Here is a 24,352-nt window from a genome sequence, read left to right as displayed (position 1 = left end):
AAACTGAAATGTGAGTGATGGGAAGCAAGAGGGTTTTGGGGCAGATCTGGAGCGGAGGGTGAGTCCCAAAACTCTCTGACAGCTGTGAGGAGCCAAACCCTCAGTTCTGTCAGGCTCAGAGCTCTGAACCCCACGTGTCGAGGAGCTGGCCCAGCCCAGCTCTCTCAGACGGGGCCAGGGTCTCTGCAGGTTGAGCTGGCTCTGGCAAGGCATATCCTAGAATTTCTGTCCCATGCACACTCAGTTCCCATGGTCAAATTGTTTATACAAAGCTGCTCTTCTGAAATAAAAAAGTGTTAAGAAAATGTAAATCTGATGGCCTGAGAATAATGGATTTGCAAACAGGATTCCTTTGTGTATGGCAAAATACAGACTGTTATGTGTGCCCCACTGGCTTTACGTGTCAGAAGAGACACTCACGCACAGAACCACGTCTGAAACCCCTTCCTCTCCCTCCCTCTGTTTTTTTTCTCCACTATTTAAACTGTTCCTGCCTTCGGAGGAACTGCCGATGGCGTTTTACCTTCATCACTGCGGGGTTGCTGGGGAAACATGTAGTTAGTCAGTACTCTCTGCTTTGTTTCTGGGTGAGCCTCAGTCTGCAGTGGAATGAGAGCCTTGGACTGCACAGGAAAGGCAAAACAAAGAACTGTTAACTCAGAGCGTGCGTGTTAACTGAGATGGGATTTTAGCATTTGATAAATAGAAAATACAAAATTAACTGAAAATTCTGTATGAAAATAAGCTTCTCTATGGACTAAACCAAGTATTAATCTGCTGGAAATGCCTCCTCTCCCATTCCTCACTTCTGTGGTTCCTGTAATTCCCACCAGGATCAACAGAAGAACACTAAATGTCAGAAATACTGACTGCAGAGAGTCATACCAGGGAGGAAGCTGAAGGGTGAGCAGAACAGAGCTGCAACTACACAGTTAAAACACCCACATTATGGCTGTGATCTATTCTAAGCTAGGGCTAACAAGGAGTAGATTCACAACAGTTATTAGTTCATCTGAGGGTAAACCTGGTGCAAGATACTGGAAGATTTATATGGAGGCACTCTGAATATTCAGATGTTACTGTTGTGTTTGATTATTTTTTATTATTGCTTTGCTCTAATGTAGCATCTCGTAGTGACTGTCATAGTTCATAGAACAGAAATTAATCTATGCTATACTGTAGAAAAGTCAAAATGCTGAAAAAATGTTGTACATTTAAAAGGAAGGGCTGAGGGTCAGGCAATGTTATTTTTTAAATGAAAACTAGAGTGAAAAAAACAAGAATCCTCATTTAACACATTAAAATTGACTCATAATTTTCTATTATCCCTTCCACTTAGTCTCCCCTCCCTTCAGCCTCAAAATTCTTTGCTTAGCCATAAAAGTAACAAGTACATTTAAGGAGCAGTGCAATAAGCACGTACCAAACTAACTCTGTTGACTGCACCGCATTTGGCTCTGCCATGATTTGGGGGCACGGCTGATGGTGTGCGGTGGCCAGGGGCCAGCAGGGATTCATCGGACTCCTGACAAGGAACCGACCCCGGCTGCTGCGCCGTGCCCCGGGGACAGGCACGGGCTCTGCCCCAAGCAGTGCTCAGCACAGGCACACGCACGCGCTCTCCTGCAAACAACCTCAGTCCCTGTGGCTTTTTCAGATGGATAAAAGGATGGATTCATTTCCAGTAGCAGGATAATTGGCCCCTGAAGAATTATCCTCATCAGCTTCAGTTAAAGAGGTATAATATCTGACCAGGGGCATTATTGCAAAGTGAGAGAGACGAGATTATGAGAATTTATTGAGATTATTACAAACTGTTGGGTATGTTGAACATTTCTAACACAAATTGAGTTTTTCTCCACTTAGAGCTAAATTACGGAAGTGCAAAATTATTCTATCCACCAGTCCTGGAAAGGATGGAGACTTATTTTGGTGCTCAGATGCTGATTGAACTGTTACATTTCTCAGTGTTCATGTTACATAACTTGTTTTAAAATAGAATCCTAAAGAATACACGGCAGTGAAACCAACCCCTCGGAACAAAGGCTTCAAGTTAAAAGTAACTTAAATGAGAGTTGTCTCCAAAACAGGACTAAGAGTTATTGTGCATCTTTTACATGTTTAAACTCCCACCGGCTTCAATGGAGTTTAAAATATGCAGGAATGGCAGCGTGGACAGGAAAATGGAAAAAGAAGATAACAGGAATCGAGGCATAGATGGAGGAAAGGATGGGACAAACTACTAACAAGTTTGATAACAAAGTCTTACCTCTTGAATTTCTATTTACAAAATATTCTCTTCACACTTTTGGCCTTTACTTACTACTTCTGTAGGGATATAGAAGCTTAGCTAGATCCAAGTAATAAATCCTGCAAAGGTGATCTTTCCAAGTTAATAAGCGACAGCCAGAGGAATCTATACCTTGATATGAAAGTATAAAGCTGGACTGGGAGCAAACACCTCTAAAATTCTACTACCATCATGTATAGGTTTCATTTACTGCCCTTGCTAAGACCCCTCGTTACTAAAGAAAATATGAACATTGAAAGTCATTACCTGGTTGTCAGAAAGCCACAAAGCTGCAAGTTCTTTAAGTTTAGTAAAAGTGAATGGTAAGTTCTTCAGTCTGTAAATGATAACATTGGAACAACGTGAATCCTTCATTTTCACAGTAGTTGCTTCTAAAGATTTGTATGCAGCATGTTTATCTTGCTCATACTGAAATTGCTGTAATTTCATATCTTTATTTTCTCTCACTTTTTACTAAAATGTAATATTTTATTAAGGGCATTCCACATTCAGGGTGACACTTGGAATCTAAAACTACTGACTTCATACCCTAAAGGCACTAAGGAGATAACCGATACTTTGCCTTCGCTATAATGTTACCAAAGTTACAGCTTATACCACAGAAAGCAGAAATAAACTTGGTCCCAGGGAGACTTATAGGACAGACCTAACAGTTTTCAGTGTAGCTAACAGAAACCCTTTTATTGGGCATATAAGTTTTGGAACAGAAATACTCCAATATTATTGAAAGTTCATTTTTTGCAGAAATTTTAGGAAAAAGATTAAAATAATATAAATATTCATAGTGAACCTAAATGAAAACATTAAATGAACAGTAAAAAAATCAGCATTTTAATTATACATATAAACACATTTCCTAAAAGTGATCTGAATGTGGGAATGGGGAAACGATGACTGGATACTTGTGCAAATGTCATTCCTGGTTTTCCCACTAATTCTTAAAACATTATTTTACTTTTCAGTCTACACCAACACGAGAGGGCTGTCCTGACCACACGCCGATGTTCTCCCATCTTTGTGTTGCAGAAGGTTAAGGAGCTGGAGGAGTGTAGCAAGAAATGGCCTGACCAAAGGGCTGTCTACAAAACAAAAGCTAAATGCGATTTAATGAAAATAAAAGAGGAAAAGTCCTTTTCTGAGAGAGCCAGACAATCCCCTGCTGTGGAAAGAAGGGCTCTTACAGACACCTTCATCACACCTCAGGTGAAGACAGGCAGTCTGCTGGCAGGTACCACACCTGCATGGAGAATCAGGACAAGCCTTTGCCCCCCCTACCAGCACATAACTGGAGCTGGGGTTGTTTAGCCTGGAGAAGAGGAGGCTCAGAGGTGACCTTAGTGCAGTCTACAACTACCTGAAGGGAGGTTGTAGCGCAGTGGGAGTCGGCCTCTTCTCCCAGGCAACCAGCGATAGGACAAGAGGACACAGCCTCAAGCTTGGCCAGGGGAGGTTCAGGTTGCACATTAGGAAGCATTTCTTCTCAGCAAGGGTCATTAGCCATTGGAAGGGGCTGCCCAGGGAGGTGGTGGAGTCACCATCTCTGGAGGGGTTTAAGAAAAGCCTGGACATGACTTAGTGCCCTGGTCTAGTTGCCATGGTGGTGTCAGGGCAATGGTTGGACTCGATGATCCCAGAGGGCTCTTCCAACCTGACTGATTCTGGGATTCTGTGATAACCACCAGCACTCCTCCAGCCTTCTTCATGTTAAAAATCCAGCTGTATTTCTGGGAGATGAGCACCTCACAGGCTTTGGTACCGCTGCCTCTGTGCAGGACTTTGACAGTGTATCCATTATGGGATCACTTTAGATGTGTTTTTGCCACAAAGTCACTACCATTAAAAATCTTAAATAAAAATTTTATTTCAGAAAGCAGCATGTACTTACTGTAAGTAACACATTTTTACAATGTTAATAAGAATGCCTTATACTAAAAATGACTTACCTATAACAGTGAAATAAATTGAGGTGAATGTACACACAGACACAGTGTGCTATGACACAATCTCCAATTAAATGCCTGTATAGATTAGAGCATGTGTGTGCATGTTTAAACCTAGAATTAAAGCCATAAGAAAGCCTAAACTACCTGAAATTTAGTTTTCATTCCTGTCTTATCATAAAATGAATACTGCAGTCTGGAACAGGGCAGTATGTGACATTTTTAATAAATTAAGGTTACGAGTTTAAGCTTTAATAGTTAACATAAAGATTCTGAACTAGTCTTTATCCAGATGCTTTATTCACAGCTTGCTTTCTGTATGAAATGAGAAGAACTTTTGCATTTCAAGTGACACCTTTATTTCTTTACACTTTAGGATTCAGTACCTGTAATGTAAGTTTCAAAACTACACAGAAACCTTCGCCTGCAGAGGTTACTGGGGATGTTTCCAACACACTCAAGCTGAGAAAGTTTATCAAAGGGAGAAGCAAAATTGGTAAAAATGCTTCAGAAATGGTGTGTGGCGAGGGGATCTCCGAGCTGGTTTTCCATTTTCATGTTCAAACAAAACACAGAATCCTTTATTTTTAATTCTTCCTTGCCAGTAAGCCTGGATACCGGTTTTTAAACATCTGAAAAAGTCTGATTTTAAGGAGTCTTTAATACGAAAAAAATCTCAAATTAGAGATCAAAGCATGGAGGCACCCAAAATCATTACTGTGTTTTGAAAATTTTCAACCAAGATAAGCCTCAGCCTCTTTTTCTAATTGCAATTTGCAAGTTTAAAACTGCTTTTAAAATGCTGTACTGTAGGAACATTTCTCCTCCATCTGTACTAGCAGTGCACATGCAAACACTCTGACTTTCATGAACGACTGAATTACCAAGTGATTTCGCATTATACCCACTCCCAAAACAAGCCCATGGTAATTGTCACTTACACCATATTAATTTAACCATGAAAGGTAAATACATAAATGTTTTTCTAGCTTCATCAGTCAAAATAAGGCTATACTACAGCTACAAAGGATCTCAAAGATTAGTTATGTATGGATGTAGGTTGATTACTTTCTACATACTACAGGTCAGATCCTACTTGGTATAAATCAGCATAACCCTGCTGATTTCAAAGGACTCACTCACATCAACCCCAGTAAGCCTGGCCTCCTCTGATGAGAAAACTGCTCATCAGTAATGGAAAAAAGGGGTTAATCTGCACCACAAAGAAATGTAAAGTTTATGGCTGTGCTACTCAACAGAGAGCTTTTACGCTTAAATGCTGAAACTTCTCACTAAACAGTTTGGAAAATTACATATGTAATAGTTTTTATAAATCTAAGGGAAAATATATTCACAATACCAGATGAAACTTACACTGATTTGTAAAAACAGCTGAAAATGCCATAGCCAAATGAAAGAGAGCTCTTAGTGCTATAGAGATTATCTGTATTCATATTAATTAGGATAAATTACAGGTAAAATAATGTATGCCATTGGTAAACGTAAAAGTTTAAAAGTTATTAATAAAAATTTTACTTTTAAGGTAAATCCTGAAGCACCAACTGATCTTTCAGTAAAAGAACTATCCCCAGTAATACTTTGGAAATGCATATGTTCTTTGTAGAGTGTTTAATTTTCACATAGAAAATGTTTTCTTATGAGAAAAAAATGAGAAGAAATTTCCCCTGAAGTTCCTCAGGTGAATAAAACCAAACTAAACCAGAACCAGCACCCTTCTGGAAATGACACCCCTAAACATTAATCCGTCGTACTCCATAAAATCAAAGCAGCTACTTGTCAGTGTGCTACACCATTCTGGAATGAGGAGCTTAGAATAATTCCTTCCATTATTAATCCTAGATTACATCTTTCGCATAATTTGTTAAGTTCTTAAGGGCTAAATAAGAGTAAGCTAATTAATATTATTCATGGAACACAAGAAAAGCAAAGAAAATGTCACTGATACTGTTTAAATATAAAAAATATTAAATGTCAATATTTGAGGGGTGTTATGGGGCAAAGGTAGTCTTTGCTTTGATTCTAAGCCTGAGAGATACAATTTTAACTTTTCTTTCTTGATAATAATTGTTTTTCTCACAATTTTGTAAAATAACCCACTACATATTTGAACCAGGTATTAAATTTGGGTTTTGTTATGCCCTAAGTAAGCAAGCTCAGAGTCTGGGAAGAGCTTCCACTGATTGTTAGTTTTAGAAACACAATGCACGAGGAGCGTCCCCAACACCCAGGGGAATACTTTCTAGATTCATCGATGCATATATTATACTTCGGTGACATTCAGAAATCATTTTTAAATAATAACCCGAACATGAAAAATCCATGTCAAAACATGTTGAAAGTTAACCATAACGAGCAGCATTACCAGTTGTCAAGCCCAGAGACAGTTGCCATTTGCGACAGCTCTCCACGGGAACTCTCAGCAAATTGACAATAATAGGGTTTTCAGAGTGTGAGAGTTTAAAAGAACATGATTCATATTAACCCATCAACATACTGTTCACAAAACCACTTGTGGATACACATGGCCAGAAGTAATTACCTCTTTGGCAATGAGGAATACTGTATAATTAAGTAACTAAACGGAAAAAGGAAAGGTACACCAGGGAACACCCTTTTTTTTTGAATGGATCATGTAATCTTAGGGCTTTTTTAATCTAACTTCTGTGGGTGAGACTCAGAGCAGTAATTGAGTTCTGGCCCCACGACAGAAGCAGAACAACGCAAATACAAAAAGGTGATGATTCTTTCGGCTCTTCTTTAAGAACAATCTAAAACTAAAAGAAAGGTTACTTACCAGTAACCGATGCTCTTTGAGAAGTGTAGCCCAAATGTACATTCTAACAATTCTACCTCTCAATCACAGGACTCATACCTGGAAGGACTCTGAGGAGAGAGGAGAAGCAGATGGAAGACAAATGTATATGTGGACTACACATTGTGAAGAACACCGGTTACTGGTAAGACATCTTTTTTTCTTTGAATGAATCCCATGTGCACTCTCAACAGTGACTGAATCCAAGCAGCTACCCCCAGTGACTCATTACGTGGTGGAAGTCTCTATATCTTTCATGCAAGTCGTAACTGCACAACTACTTTATCAAAAGCTGCATTGGCTCTTGAAGCACTGGAGACAGTGTTATGCCTGGCAAAGGCAAGGATGAATCTCCAGGTAGCTGCATGGCAAGTATCTGGAATCAAAACTTTCCTGACTGCAGAGGGTGAAGCCACCTAAGCTCTGGTCAGATGCACACTAGCCCTCACTAGACTCCACCTTTGCAATCTGTTGCAAGTCAGGATTCAACCCATCATCGCCTTTTATTGTGTAGAGACAACTGAACACTGTATTTCCCAGGGATGAAGAGCCTGTAACAGAGCTGAAAAGGTTTGGACCTGTAAAGATAAAAGGAGAGAGGGCTCCCAACTATGGAGATGAGAAGTATATAGTCTTAGAGTGTATGGCATGGGAAAGAAAAGCTGGAGTGTAATTCCCTGGTTAAAAAGGAATTCTAACATGAATATTTGAAGGAAGTCCTGGAACTAAACCAGCTTCTGGTCAATTAAGATCAGCAAGGTCCATCTTACAGTGATGAGGGCCTTCAGAAGACATGAAACAAGAGCAAAAGTCTGTAGTAGCTGAAACCCTGGCATTAAAAATGTACTAGAGAGGGACTCCAAACACTGACCCACCTTTGGGCAATACGTGTCAACTCACAAAAATTTGAGATTCCCGTTAGCCTGAGTGGCAAAGAGGTCTGTGTCAGGTTTGCCTCCCTCCTGGAAGACATCCAGTCAGGATTTTAGACCAATCTCCCAAAATGTTTCTGACTTTCATACCCAGACAAGCTCCAGATAATGCAAAGAGGGAGAGCTCCTCTTTTCCTCTTTACATGCTACATCACAGTTGTCCACCACTCCATGTGTGCATGACCATTCAGAGAGCAGCCTGCACATTTTCCATGCGCTCTGGCAAGGCAAGTTCAAAGCCACCAGTACCCCTGTACTCTACATGCCTTGATCCAGAGTGAACTCCCCATGTCGTGAGGAACATGTCCAAAACTGAACATTTTTGGTGGCAAAAGGGCATCTCTCAATAAACACTTGAGTAGCCCAGCTATTAGCAGAGAAAGTCACTGGGATAAAGGCAATGACACAAGTGCACCATTTACAGTTGTAGACACCAGAGGTGAAATATGGCATGCGACAAAGTAGAAGGAGATGACTCTGAGGTATCATTCACCAGGATGAACCTGCAGTGGACAGATCCCCAATGGGAGACCGTGTTCCCTTTGTAGAACTACACATCCATGATGATCATCATGGATTGACAGTCACGGTGATGGTGTCTGTTCCCTCTGCAAGGAAAATAACATGCAAAGATGCACAAGGAACTGGACACCTGCCAGAATGATCATGGAGTCCTCTCTGGTGTCAGGAGAAGAAAGTCATAAAGCACTGACCAGATAAATTCTGAAAGAACATGCGATCATATGCACAGTCCATCCCCATTTGTTATACAGTACAGGGAGTAACAGCTGCTCTTCAGAAGACTTGTGAAAAGGTTGGAGCTTTCACGCCAAAAAGGCTGCATGGGTCTGCCCATGTGTGAATGGGTCTGCCTTAGCAGCAGAGCCCACAGAGACCAGGGCTCAGCAGGTCTCATAACAGGCTGACAGGGAAAAGGCTGACCCACATGCCAGGACCCAGGAGCCCATCACCATAGGGTGAAGCACATGCACTGACCCCTTGGCTCTAGAACTGCCTTTCTGCTCTGCTTGGATGTCTGTGTCTCTTCTTCCAATGGTTCAAACGGGTATTGAGGAAAAGAGCTGGTATGCTCTACATCCTCTGTCATCTGCAGCAGGAAGAGCAGAGGGGCAAAACTGTTGTGGTGACATGGAAAGGTTCATGGCAACAAGCAGAGCCCAGGTACACTCCTCATTAACATGTACATGTGGACTCATTCAAAGAAAGAATGGATAGTGCCTTAATGTTAATATGAACGCGAAAATGGGAAAACAGAAAAGTAAAAAAAAATAATAAATTCAATATTAACGTGGTACCTGAACTTTGTCCAAACTCTTTGGTGCCAAAACGTTGAAACTTTTTAGTTTCATTAAGGTGGGAAGTTCCATAACAAAAGCACTATCACAATGTCTCAGCAGGGCAACATTTAACCTCAGACGGAATTGATATCAACAAAGGAGGAAAAATTTATTCCCCAAACCCCTCAAGAAAAGTATATGAGACAATTCAACCAGGTTTAAAGGTTGGAGGTCTATGGTCTGAGTCAGTTCCTCTCTCTCCTAGTCTAGACTGTGCTCTCCCGCTAGTCCTACATTGCTTACAACTCACTCTACAGTTTTTCAGGTTGACCTGAGAGAAGAGCTTCCCACCCCAACAGGCAAAGGTCCCGTTCTCCTGCCCTCCTCACACCTCCACCACCTGCACAGCCACTGCTTTCCTTTAGCTGGCTTTGGTGTTTGCCAGAGTCCACGGTGAGCAAATGGGCTGTGAGGAGTGTCATAAAATGAACACTGTAAGAAGAACGATTGCTTCTTCCATTTTCAGTGAGACAAATAGCTCAGTCACTTGTCCAGTGCTACCAGCCAGCACTGAACGGGGAGTGGGAAGGACAGCAACTGACACCTCCCACCCCAAGGAACACCAGATCATTGGGATGCTGGTCCCGTAATTACCTTCCTCCACAATGGAAATCCCAATCCTCTCTTAGACCTGGGCAGCTGGGGAAAAACGAAGGAGGAACAGGACTGCTGTTTTGGTGGCACCCAGCTGCCAGGTCAGCTTGGCTGGGAAACCTTGCCTGCTCTTGGCACCTCCACTGCCTCCTCCCAGCAGTGACCCACCTCCTCCCTATCTCACCCCAGCAACAGCAATCATAATCAGTAATTACACATCACGTCACGTGCCTGAAACCAGCAGCTGACGTGGCTGAAAAGTAACTTGGCAAAAAAAAATAAAAGGAAAAATAAAAAAAGGCTGGTTTTGTGCTTCCTGAACACAAACTCATGGCAAAATTCGAGGTTTGAAAAGGGGGCAGAGTGATCCAGCTCAGGTGGGTTTAACTGGAGTTAAGTTTAACTTTACATTCTGGTCCATGCATAATGTATTTTATGATACACAACTGCAGTGTGGAAAATCACCTAGCAGAATTAAGCAAATAATTTTAGATAAATATAGTACAGGGATTTCTACATTACTTCATTTTATATTTTATGGCCAACCTTAATTTCACCAATGAAACTGCTGGCTGTAAATCAGACCCAGATGTGGAAAGTCCTTCCCCTAATTTTTACTGAGTATGGAGGATAATTACTGGAACAAGATGGTATTGACACACCTTTTGTTGCACTACTGAGCAAACTTGTATTTCTGTGGTTGTACCGAAAATTAACATATTCTTGGCACATATATATAAATTTCAAGGAAAAGTCAGTCTTTTCTGATGCCTTTGGGAGCACAGGACAGGTATCAAGAAAGGCTCGTTCTGTTTCTCAGAGGCATAGTCATGTGTGTGAGAACAGAAGAATCTTTTTTTGACAAAACCTATGGCTCTGCTGAAAGAAATAGAGAATTTTCTTTTGATTTCAGTGGAGTCAGGATAACATGCTAGTGTGCTTGCATTTAATGATTTCCTATATATCAGCTTGTCACAATTTTTTAATCATTAAATATTACAAAGTTATACACAATTTTAAAGCCACATAACACAGTTTCATGTGGAAACAGCAGGAGATAAAAGAAGTAAACAGGTTTTAATCTATGAAAACACACTGAGACACAGATCTTGGCCCCAATCAAGTTTTGCTCTGGATGCCAGTGGAACTAAGACCAAACCATAAAGATTAAAAAAAAAATCAAGACTTTTTCTTTATAGCTTAAATAGTTTAAATAAAGTAATTCTAAATATAATTTTAGCATTTTAAATATATTTTATAAAAATGTATTTTTAGAAATACCTAAAAAGAATAGTTTAAAATTTAAGGAAAATAAATTCTTATAATGAGTTAGCAAAATTATGTGAACTGTACCTGTTATCACTCAGATTTAACACTCTCAGCTTCTGCATCTGACCAATTTCATCAGGAAGGAATTCCAGCTTGTTAGAGCGCAGAGACATCACGGTGACGTTTTTACAGCTTCCAATCTATAGGAATGAAAAAATGAAAGATGTTGAATACCTGCTTTGATAAAATTGACCATCACTAACTTGTTATGTCAGGAGGTGGCCAAATTGTGTTTTTACTTCAGAGACAAAAAGCAGAAAATAAATACAGAATGTAAAGTCAGAAAACAACGCCCTCCCTTTGTCAGTGACACCAGGGCAATGCCCAGGGCTACCTGCACTACTCTTCTGAGGGACACTCTCACCTTTACATGAACTGAGTAATTTACTGGTTTTACTATTGAGTATGTAAGAAAGATTTGGTCTTCCACATCACGCAGAAACAAGTGCTTTAACAGATATTTTGGCTGAGTAGGGATGAAACCTTGGGCCTACCACAAAACATTTCAATCTGTAATGTGTAAACAGAATCAGCTTCTCACTTCTCTGGGCAGTTCAGGAAGGAAATTCTCATCCACAGCCAACGTCCTCAGGTTATGAAGGTAGCCGATGGTAGAAGGTAAGGACTCCAACTCATTACAGCTGCAGTCAAATTCTTCTAATAAAGATAAACTGAAATTGCAGATACACTTGTTAGATGCTATACAAGGACTAGATAACACAAATTAACAATCTAACACCTTTGAAAGTTCTAAAGCATCACACTACTACAGACATCATGCCCTGAAGAGGCAACCTTTACTGCGGATTGCCCTAGGAGAAGTCTATAATAACATGATTTTAGGAACTATTAGGGACACTTAATCAATCTTATCCAGTAGGGCAGTTTAAGAAAGACCACTTAGTTTCCCCACATTATCATTCTTACTTTTTGCAGTGAGGAAGTACTCCAAGTACTTCAAACAGTGAACAGGGCAATTCATGCTAAGCTGAAGAATCAAACCAAAAAGGTTATAATCTTAATATACAAAGACAGACAACAGGTAAAGAAACACTGCTGGTGAGAGCAAAGGGAGGGGAAGCAGAAATTGCCTCCAGGGTACGTTCTAACTGATGCACTTGACATCATTTCTAACAGATCAGTAGTGAAAAAGATGAACTTGGATCCAAACTCAGCACCTACGCAGAATGAAAGCCAAGGAAACGCCACAAGAGCCGACCCAACGCAGAGCGCTGGCAGTCAGCACTTGAGTCTCCCCACCCACCGCTGCTCCGGTATGAAACGTCCCTCAGAGGCATCTTTCTGCTCTTCAGGACCCTGTCCCAGCCAGTCACACAACCCTCAGGACGCTCTTGAGTCTTTGCTTTTCCCTGAAGACAGCAGGTGGTATCAGGCAACACTTAAACATCAATCTTACTTTGGTGATGAAGAATCAGCAATTTGACCTTTGCTAATGCAAGTAACACTTACAAACAGGAATATATATGTAATGCATGTTCTATAGAGAGATATATAAAAATACACACATATTACATATATATTATGCACACACACACACATATATACAGAAATATTCTGAAGAAATATCTATTGAATCTCTTAAAAAATTAGGCTGGGTGTACAAATTCTCGAAAGGAACGCTGTGCTGCACTGCTCATTCATTGCAGTCTACAACTACCTGAAGGGAGGTTGTAGCTCAGTGGGAGTCGGCCTCTTCTCCCAGGCAACTAGCGATAGGACAAGAGGACACAGCCTCAAGCTTGGCCAGGGGAGGGTCAGGTTGGCCATTAGGAAGCATTTCTTCTCAGCAAGGGTCATTAGCCATTGGAAGGGGCTGCCCAGGGAGGTGGTGGAGTCCCCATCTCTGGAGGGGTTTAAGAAAAGCCTGGACATGGCACTTAGTGCCCTGGTCTAGTTGCCATGGTGGTGTCAGGGCAATGGTTGGACTCGATGAGCCCAGAGGGCTCTTCCAACCTGATTGATTCTGTGATTCTGCTTGTGGAATACAAGTTTTGTGACCCATTACCAGTGCCAGTGTTCCCTGCTTCTGCTGCCCCGTTTTTGATCCACACGTACTACCTTTTTCCAAGTGCTTTCATTAATAGGAAGGTTAAATGACAAACAATTCTTTCTTCCTCAGCGTTTGTCATGTCCCTGTCCCCTGATGAAGAGACTAAGTGCCCAGAAGCTTGTCTGGTTTTTTTCCAAATGTTTTGGTAGACCTGATGAAAAGTTTACCTCTGCTACAAACCTTGCTCCTTCTCATTTATATGAGTCACAGCTGCAGGACTGGACCTTCACTGTATGTCTAACTTCCCTTTATTCCAGTTTCTAACTGAAAAAAGGTCTTTCAACCTTCAAATTTTATGAAACATGAAACCAGAAATAGCTATTCCTAACATGGAATTCTCAGAACGTTCCTCTAATTGCAGCATTTCAGTAGAGCGAAAAGTCAAAGTGAGTCACACAGTGATTAGTGAGAGATGCATGGAATATATCCAAAAGCTTTGCCAGGTTTGGTTATAGCTTTTCTTTAACACAAGCTCTGTATCCACCACAATTTATTGCGAACTAGATACAAAGAAATTTCAGTAAAGGCAAAATTCAGTCGTATTTACCTACTTCATACAGAATGTGTGCTTGGCAGAGCAAAGCCCAACTGGAATGCTTGTTAAATCACAAGATGCACACATTCTTCCTCTGACTGATGACACCACAATCAGAAAAGCTTGAAAACAGATAAGCTAACTGAGAGCTACCATGTTTCCAATGGCAATCAGAAAATCTGGTACTCTGAACTGTAACTGTGGAAGTGTCCCTGATAGTGAAGAATGACTTTATCAGACCACGGAATTTTATTTGAAAGGTATTGTCTAGCACAGATATTCTCAGCTTCTTTCCTTCCTGATGACATCAGTAGCAGACAAATGAAGATGGCTACAATAAAAACAACAAAGTCAGTGTGAAACTATATTTTATCTCTATAACTACCACGGCTTCAGTAAGTGATGTTTCATTCATCACGGTTTGTGCATGAAAGTAAGTTGACAATAACAGCTCTAATTCCAACAATGCTAAATTAGCTAAAATATCATTAACCTTACTGTCTTCTTGGGCTACATTCAGATCATTCTTGATAGGTTTAAAGAAAGGAAGACAAGAATCAGATATGCACCCGCTGTTCAGTTTGGCACCCATTGAAATGAGGCAGCTCACAGTACGTGTCCTAAGGTAGATGAGGAATATTTTTAGACAAATTAGGAGAGAGATTTTCATGGAGAATGATGACTGCCATGAATAGAAGAGTAGTTCCAACCCACCTCAGCCCCATTTCATACAGTCACAGCCCTTCTCTCCCAACAGCCACAGCACCCAGATAACCCCCAAAGCAGCCTAAGAGTTGGCTATACCCACTCTTTGTCCAACATCAGGCAAAAGGAATTTTGCAAACTCAGAAACAGAAGTTTACACTTTCCTTTGTGGCATCTGGTTCTGTCACAGGTGGTATAGACTAGACACATGCACAAAACACTCACCTAACACAACACACTGGCTCTTCAGCCACTGCCCCATCACCTACACATGGGTCACGACTTCCCTCGTGACACCTTCCTACCCACAAAGTGGGAGCATGGGCATTCCCTCAGATCCTACAGGTGCAATCTCCAATCTTTGGGTCCAGTTTGGTAAAGAACTTAATCAATGCGAATCCACTGATTTCATGAGGAATGTTTTATTAAGCTGGGTCAACTGTGCATGGTATCTTGCAGGGTGAAACGCTAAATGCCACTTTACAGGCTTGCCCTTGGAACAAGAGTGCCAAAAATGAGGGTGGCGGTTCACTGTTAGCAACATCGACTCAGCCAGCGTTGAAGTGCTCTGTGTCTCGTCATGAAATTGGTCCCTGGAGGGAGAGTTCCCTCCTCCACATTGCTAATCTTTGTGTGGCAATAATATACTCTGCAGTGGGTACTGTGACTATCATTCAGGAGAAAGAGACCCAGTAGGAAACTATCCAAATGGATGAGTCAGAGAAAGGAAGTTCATTTTGATGTGGGAGACAGGGTCCTCGTTAAATGAAAGTACTTCATTTAAAAAGCACAACCAATCACTCAAAAATAATGTGTTAATGCTAGGTGATTAGCCTACTGCTCTGCATATACATCATTTAGAGCAGCAGTATGCACCTTGAAAAATGTAATTAAGACTCCATGACAAACACTACTGAACAGATATTAGGTCAAAACAAAAGGAGGGGTTCCCCTTCAATTTGAACAATTCAATAAATGAGAAAGCACCTTCATGACAGGTTTTAAAAATTGATCCCCAAAATTGTTAATGTTGGACATTATATCAACCATTTTGTGGTGTCCAGTACAGCTTTGAGCCTTATGAGCCTTCACTGCCTATTAGAATTTATTGCTACACAATGTTTATAAGATTTCCCCTTTTGTGATTCATGTAACTGACTTTTAACACTATCCATGAATATCACATAAATCTAAAGACACTGCAAGAAGCACAGCATGGTAAGCCAAACTCGAGCTTTCAGTTGCTACAGTTATAATAGTTCACAAATTTGCATTTTTTTTCCTGACTGGCATACCAACTACCAAGTTATTATTGAAATTATTACTATAAAATGGGTGCAGGAGTAGTGCAGGAGTAGTAAAGCACTGGCTGTGCAGGTTAGAGAATGTAAATGTTTCTGGCCAAGTCTAAACAAAGCCTGCTAGGCTTTAATTTTGGACGCCTCTGAACAGCTCTGCCTTAAGACGACGACTTCTAATGAAATAGCTCGTTGAGCTACAACCTGCTGAGGAGAGAATGGTTTTTGCACTGAGAGCAAAGGCACAGAGTCCGAGTGCAACAATTGTGTGAAACAATACAAAGACTCACTTATTTCCATACTCAGAGACAGGCTTGCATCCGCCTGGAATTTTACAGCAAATTGCAGATTTCATTCAGCAATAAACTCAAGCCACACAACAGTACAAGACAGAATTTTGCACCAGTGCTCATGTAATATCTGACACAATGATAGCTAAAGGGCATCATTAGTGCTTTGCATAATTAGATTCCTTAGACGATACTTCCCCCTTTCAATGTATACACCAATGAAATTGTCACGACTTTTGCATTTATGCTACTTCATATTTTAAGAAATCTTCACACACATGAGGTTTACAGCCATTTGCTTTTCAGCATCAAGTACTGGCTGTTGCTATGGAAACAGACATATTCCCCCAAATACTTCTATGTCTTCTACTTTTGCTGCTCTAATCATCTAAATTGCAAGTGATTCATACAGAAAAAGATCTTTGTTCTTTTTCTTGGAAAATGTGATACATTTCATCTTCTTATCACTCACGCCAGTGTAAGTCCACAGAAGTAATAGCGGTGCTCCAAAGGTAAATGTTATAAGCTGGCTGTTAGGCACACATTTGGAAATTATTTTCTAATTCAGTACATCTTTGTCTTATTTTTGATTCTAAAACCCCCACGTTCCGCAAGCAGAAGGGAAAACACATTTTACTTGATGTTGAAAACCATGAGACTTGTACTCACTTTCCAATTGCATTTGGCAGAATGGTAAGCTGATTGTCATCTACTTTTAAAGTTGTGAGCCTCTTCAACAGTCCTGCAAAACAGGTCAGGAAGAAGTAAGAGAAAAAATACTTCACATCATTAATCTTTTTTACCTTCTGTAATCGCTCATATCCTTAAACAAACAAGGATTTCTAACACTGAATAACTTTGATCTAGATTTTAGAAAACATCTGTATATAGGACAGTACACAGACATATTCTTGTCCCACTGAAAATATGTTTCATCAAAATGAAGCACTGATTAAATGTTAAGCTGAACTGCAAGTGAAATATTAAGTGTATTTCTGGAGTCTTGAAAAAAACTGTAAAAAAAAAAAGAATAGTATCCTATCTGTGTAGGAAGAGTAGTATTTCTACTTATCTGTTACTGTTTCAATCAAATTCAAGTCCTGTTACCTTGATTAAAAGGTGCTCAGGTCATAACAGGACATTAGGTGAATTACCTAAAGTAAATGCTACATTTATAAATCTTATACAATAAGATTTATATGGTTTTTAATAATTTATATTTTTATTATAAATTTAATAATTTATATTACACAATATGTGAGTACAGACAGAAAACCAGAATCAATCCTGAATGCATTCGTGCATGCAGTTAATTCTTCTCATTAAAAGAATTATTTATATCTAAGTGTAAGCAGATGCATAACTGGGTAACATTTACCAGGAAGCAAATGAAACTTCTTCTTTACCAGTGCAAAATAGCAGAAGACAATAAAAAAGACAGAAAAAAATGGGACAAATATTGCCTTACAGTGCTAGAAACAGAGCTTGAAACACATTTCCACCTCCTGGAAGTTATTAACGTTTCAAAATCTGTTTCTTCCCTGAAAGAATTCTGGATATACTGAAATAGCATTTTTTAAATGATTACTTGTAATTAATGCTGGAAATAATACAAATTAACCACTAATATAGAGAAAAATGTTAAACTGAATGTGCCATAATAGGAAAGCTGAAGCAAAAATTCTAGAATTTATGGAGAGGTGTAGAAGACCAAAATGGAAAAGAGCTGTAAAAAACATCTAGTAATGTTCACGTATTATTAATTACCAATACATTTTGGAATCCTGACTAAGTTGATTTAAAACTGGGGAATTTAACAGTTCCACGTTCAAAGGGACACACTTAGGTAAGTGAAAAGGCTGATGATGATATGGTGGGCTCATTGGCTGGAAGCAATAGGAGAGAGGAAAGACCTCAAGTGTTTCCAAAGAAAATACAAGGGACCAAGAGTGAAATGAAATATCCAGATGTGTAGAGTGATATACCTACAACCACTCACCTTCCAGAATTTCTATATATTCTAAATAATTCAGAAATCCTATGCACGCAATATATTCAGAAAAGAAAATTAATAGTTTGAACTACTTCCTTGTTTAATGCTCTCATATGGAATTGTACCACTGTAACTAGAGTAGCAATTTCCTTCAAGAGTTTCACAGTCTTAATATTACCACTATTATACTTACTTTCAAATTTAGATCAGATAAATTACATCTTTCTTTGCTTATTTTCTTTAAAATAACAAATCAGAGTAATCAATACCTTCTAACCATGGATTTTTTCCCTGACTTTACAAAATGGTCTTCATGGACTGCCCAGACACAGATGTTTCAGACTCCTTTGGAATTTCATGGCAGTTCTTTTTCCAGCTACCATAAGTCTCATAATTACCAAAAAAAAATATAATTGAAATCCTCAACTGTAAAAGATTACAAGAAATCCTGAGCTTTTCTCACCTATGGAGTCTGGCAGTTGCTGCAACATATTGGATGACAAGAGGAGATCTTCAAGTCCTTCACATCCTGATATGTCCAAATCAACGGTTTCTATCCTGTTCTTTGACACATCCAGGTACACGAGCTGTTTTAACTTCCCTATAGACTTAATAGCATGTTACAAAGGGTTACTTGAACAGATACACACTGCATGCCAGGTTGTAAGTTTAATTAACGACAAACAATAGTAATACAGGCTTATATTCAGTTATCTCAGCATCCTTTTCACAAGAATTATTTCACTGAAGCAGTACTGGTGGTGGCCTAGTAGCCTTCCTGTTCAGGTAACTGCAGAAGGAACTGTACCAAACTAAACAACACATATCAAACTAATTAACGTGCTCCAGATCCACTACATCTGCTGAAAGTTTGAGTTCTCAGTCACACAGCTGTATTATTTCTCCAGCTGGACACAGATCCAAGGGACATTCACTCACAACTCACATCTACTCCTAACGGCAGTGCGTAAGGCCACTGAGGCTAGACGTGCAGGTGAAGTTTTGCTGTGTCAAACTGATTCTCTGAATGTTATAAAATCTAAAATTAGACTTTAGATATTCATAGTTCAGTTATGAGCGGTTAATCCCAACAGTACACTGTTGTGAATACAGTGTTTAACTGCAGCTATAACATTAATGAGCAGCATGACAGGAATTCTTCCCTAATTTACTGGAAAATCTCTGTAGCGTGTAAGAGTGTAAAGCCTGCAGAAGCAACCTGCTTCTCGATCCATTATCACAAGAAGGTCACGTCATTCTAGATGAGAAATTTCACCAAGAAAATCAACAAAAACCATGCTGTTATTTTCCTTAAACTAAAACCTACAAGTGGAACAGCAAAGAGGCATCACCGCTGGGTCTAGGGTCAACGAGCTGGATCTATGACCCAGTGGCAGAGCTAGGACAGACTGGAGGACTACACGGGAGGAGTGAGGCAAGGCACTGAGAGCTACCGTGTGGTTGCAACACTGTGCATCCACAGAAATACTGTTTCAAACCAAACGAATAAATATCCACAGCCTATGAGGGAACTTCCTTTATGGATTTTGGGAAAGCCATGGGAATAGCTCGTGAAGTGTTGGACTCTGTAAAAGTTCATGGGAGTGGGTTTTTTAGCTATCTACATGTACTTTTAGTGGTTATTTACTGTACACATAAAAAGGAAAATAGTTTTAGACAGCTTCATCTACAGGTACTTTCCAAACAAAATGATTACAGCTTGCTTTTCATCTCTTGCTGAGATCTGCTCTCTGCTGCTACGGAGGCAGTTTCATGTTATCTTTAATCATATCTGAGTTGTTGTATAAAGGGAAAATCTCCCTTTCACCCCAACCTTTGCCCCATATTAACAGTTGAATACAATCTTTGCTCCTAGCACAGACCACCTTTTAAAAACCTGAATTAACAACACTGGAAACCTGGCAAATCTCTAAATCTTAAAATCAGTCACCCGTTGGTATTTCCTTTCTATTTTTAAAAGCCAAAATTTAAAGCTAATATTAACTGGTTTAAACCTCTTGTTTTGGAGAAGGCTTTCATAAAGTATCACCTAGGGTCTGCTAGAATCAGATTCAGGAAACATGAATTATTCACTGAAAATAATTACTCTCCTTGGGATTCAGTTCCACGATCTACAGAACGTCTTCAACTCTAAACACCCTCTCCAGGGATTACGAGCAGGGCTGTGCTTGGCACACATTTCAGCACCAGATGTGTTAACCAATTTCATTTTGAACAGAAAAGAAACAGAATAATGGTTAAAATGTTTGTGCCCACACTCTCTGGTATATGGGATATTTCTTCCACTCAGTCAGACAGCAGCAACAATTCTGCAATATTTCTGTTCTTGATCTCCAGCTGGTTTCAGGATCAAGAAGTGGTTTCAACATCAGCTTTTCTTTTCACTAACAAAGCACTCAAAAAGTGGATATTTGGACAGTGACTGAAAATGATCATTTTCTGTCCAAACATCCTGCTTAACACAAAATAAAAGATGAATGTAATCTATTTAAGACAAAACCAGTCATTGTTCAGTGCAAAAAATTGAATGTTGATTAACAAAGGTTCAAAGCTGAAAGAGGAAATACTTCTTCTTCTTCCAACACCTAGATGTGTTTGTGCTAGACCTAGTTCTAAATTTTCCCTGCAGCACTGAAGAGCATTATTGTGTGAAACAGATGATCTGTCACCTGTGTGATAAGATGCTAATGACGGGGATCCCTTTCTCCAGTCATAATCAGTGCAGGTATTTGAGAGTGATAATCTCAAATAATTTATGGCAACAAAAATTGAAAATCGAAGCTTTACTGTGGGGTAGCAACAACTCAGAAACAGCACTACTATATAACCACGACCCTAATGTTCAGATTTTAGAATATTTTTTGTTCCATTTCCAAACAGAGTGCTTTCCAGGGAACACACCTTCATTCCACTGCCTCAAAATTGCTTTCAGTGTTGTTGAACCTGTACACACCACCTGTTATTTTTAAGTTTATTTAGATTACTTAATATTTCCTCTTCCTTTTTAAAACTCACGTGGGTTTTTATAAAACTGCTAGTTAATGCATGCTGACTGAGAAGACGATAGGAAATAATTTCCCCTCACAATGGAAACTACACGATGCCTAAATAAAACAGGCACATCCCCATTTAGACACCATCATGTAATAACACAACATTTAAAAGGTTTTTGTATGAATGGTTATGCTGAGACTTTTATTTCTTGATAATAATTAACGATTATATGAGCTAGGAATAGGTACCCATTCAAGAAAATGCACATGCATTTATTTACTGCAAGGTAAATAGTTCACTATATCACGCAACAATTTGATTACATAAAATAAATGCTCATACCCCAGGTAGTATTTGCAAAGAATTATTGTCCATCCACAATTCCTTTAGATTTTGTATTTGTTCGAGAACCTCAGGCTAAGGAAAAGAATATAGTATTATGGACAGTTAAATCAATCAGCATATTTTTTTTAGTTAAATATAAATCAATATTTTCTTAAAAAAAAAGATTCCCTCTTCACCTTCATTTTTTTTATCACCCACATCAGACTTTCAGATGCTAATGGCATGAACAGTATGCTCATTTCATTTAATTTAACCCCTGCTGCTCTTTTTCAAAACTTGTAAAATTTAAGAACCCTTTGGAAATGAAAGGAAAACAAAGAAGAAGAATTGAGAAGTTCTTGTTCTAGACAGTCTCCTGGCAGGATGCAATTTATGAACATGGCAATAAGAGAAGTCAGAACTGTGGAGCTGCAGAAACAATGCATTGAAAAGAAAGACCACATCTCATCTTGCAGCACATGCTAAACCGCCTTTTGTATGATTTATCAACTTAAAAATAGCTTAACAGAGGCATATTGCTGAACACTTCCCTGGATATACCGCACTTCTGTACGATTTAATGTCTGCAATTGTCATATTCAGTAGTTAAAACAGTGGTATGCAATAATCAAGCCTTAAAATGACAATATTAAGCTTTAATCTAAGATGTTCTATTCTTTTCAACACTACAGGATATTAATGAAACTGAAAACCTCATTCACTACAGCTGTGAAAATAAAGAATTATCAGGTCACAAATACTTCCATGTTTCAGCCCAAGCAGTATTTTTCTTTTTCATGAAACACTAGTGTCACAGGTAAAACAAGACTTGCAATTTGCCTTAGCTCTGTAAAGCTGTAGAGATTTTTTCAAAGTCTGCCAGAAACTGGTATTAAATATTTCATTTGGTTCTGACTAAATCAGACTCCAGCATTTTAAAAGTCTGTAGTACTATTTCTCTGGAATTATTTCAACACAGCTAGAAACAAATGTATCTGTCTAGCATCACAGGACCTGAAGAGAGACCTGGAATTATCTCCTGTGGTCTGAGTTCCTGGGAATGTTGTAATTCCCATAAGAAATGTGATTTTCCAGTTGCCCAGGTCACGTGGCTCATTATGGGAGAAGCTCCCGATGCACCATTGGATAAGAAGGAACCTGCTAATCTGGAGACCCCAATCCCTCAGTTTTCCACGTTGTCACATAATGTGTTTCTATTAAAAATGATTAGTCAATATTTTGAAGATAATTTATTTTGCCTTAGCAAATTCTATTGACATTTTGTTGTCTTTCAATGGTTAAAACCACTTCTAATTTCCAGGCTAAATTAATTAATGGTCATTTTATACTATTTGTTCCTGTGATGATTAATGGTTCTTTATTCCTCCAGAGTGTTCACTGACTAAGGTTATTATAGATAATCATAATTTCCCCTCTCAATTTTAATTTTCTTTTAAATTCCTCTCATTAGACAGACACCCTTCTCAAAGGCAGCAGCCTACTCCTGTGTTGTACATATTACAGTTTGATTTGAAATTTCTTGAGTATGGATTATGGCATACTGTAATTTAGATGAGATCTCACTAAAGTTTTGACAAGTGGTATTAAAAACTTCTTATTTCTCTCTTATTTGCTTCTAATGATGCATTTTTGGAGAATATTTTCATTTTCAAGGTAGATTGCCATGAATAGAGTAGAGTAGAGTAGAGTAGAGTAGAGTAGAGTAGAGTAGAGTAGAGTAGTTCAATTGGAAGGGACCTACAACCATCATCCAGTCCAACTGCCTGACCACTTCAGGGCTGACCAGAACTTAAAGGATATCACGAAGGGCATTGTCCAAATGCCTCTTAAACACTGACAGGCTTGGGGCATCAACCACCTCTCCAGGAAGCCTGTTCCAGGGTTTGACCACCCTCTGGGTAAAGAAATGGTTCCTAGTATCAAGTCTGAACTAAAGACTGACATTAATCTTTGGTAAAAGCATATTATATTTAATCCTCTTTGCTTTTCCTTTTCTCCCTACCTTTAACTATTTCCTTTCAAAATTTCTTCTAAAGCCTTGCTGCTGACACCAGACTCCTGAAACTCTGGAAAGAACTACACCTTCCCTCTCCTTTCAGGCAGAGGTATTACAATTGCTATTGATTATTTGTCCAGTGCCATTTTTTGACACTTCAAAGATTAAGAGATTTCAAATCTTTGACCCTTGTGATTTACTGCTCCAGTTTTCCTGGAGACCTGTGACACAATTACCTTCCTTGGTTACATGAAGTCACTTGAACAGGGCTGCTATTTAGGAAGTGACAATTTCTATTTTAGGAACACACACTTATCTCATGATTTGTATAATCTTGTTTCCAGAAACTGAATGAACAGAATTACCTCATTGTTGCAACTACCTTTATTCTTAACCCCATGCCTATCGCTCCAGATTGTCTGCAGGAAGAGCTCAGGCTGCCAGTGCAAAGGGAGGGACTTCAACAGTCCAGGGACGGACTGTCAAAGAAATCAAGCTCTTCCACACCACTACAGTTGGGAAGGAACCCAACTCTGGTTTTCAGAATCCATGAAAACGGGACCTTTCAATCCTTTTTTCCAGGTGATCTCGATTTAAACTAGTCCCACGTTCCCTATGACACTTCTGCAGATCCATGCTGCTCCCTTGCCCCTTGGCCCATTTTGCTCCTGGCACTTGATGCTAGTTCACACATTTTTGGACCAGCTTTCTGAAAAATGAGGTAACTCGGGGAGTCTGGTCCTAATAGCAGTATGGGGCCACTGGACTCCTGATTCATCATTCTTAGGGGACAGTATGCTACAATGC

At 39.4% G+C, this 24,352-nt stretch overlaps 1 protein-coding gene across 2 annotated transcripts in view; it reads right to left on the bottom strand.

Moving 5' to 3' along the window:
• Positions 1–24,352, bottom strand: part of LRRC7 (leucine rich repeat containing 7) — a 162,208-nt gene that overhangs the window by 32,328 nt on the left and 105,528 nt on the right. For both annotated transcript variants that reach the window (XM_068406147.1, XM_068406148.1), the window contains 7 exons: positions 21,547–21,621; positions 18,653–18,797; positions 16,866–16,938; positions 11,839–11,968; positions 11,322–11,437; positions 2,558–2,627; positions 524–623 (listed from right to left, as the gene is read on the bottom strand). In XM_068406147.1, the coding sequence (XP_068262248.1) occupies positions 524–623; positions 2,558–2,627; positions 11,322–11,437; positions 11,839–11,968; positions 16,866–16,938; positions 18,653–18,797; positions 21,547–21,621 (709 nt within the window). The remainder of the gene's footprint in view (positions 1–523; positions 624–2,557; positions 2,628–11,321; positions 11,438–11,838; positions 11,969–16,865; positions 16,939–18,652; positions 18,798–21,546; positions 21,622–24,352) is intronic.

Source organism: Nyctibius grandis, chromosome 8 (genome assembly GCF_013368605.1).
Source record: "Nyctibius grandis isolate bNycGra1 chromosome 8, bNycGra1.pri, whole genome shotgun sequence".
Lineage (NCBI taxonomy): Eukaryota > Metazoa > Chordata > Aves > Nyctibiiformes > Nyctibiidae > Nyctibius > Nyctibius grandis.
Note: the sequence above shows the minus strand (reverse complement) of the source record. Positions and strands in the feature narration are given on the sequence as shown.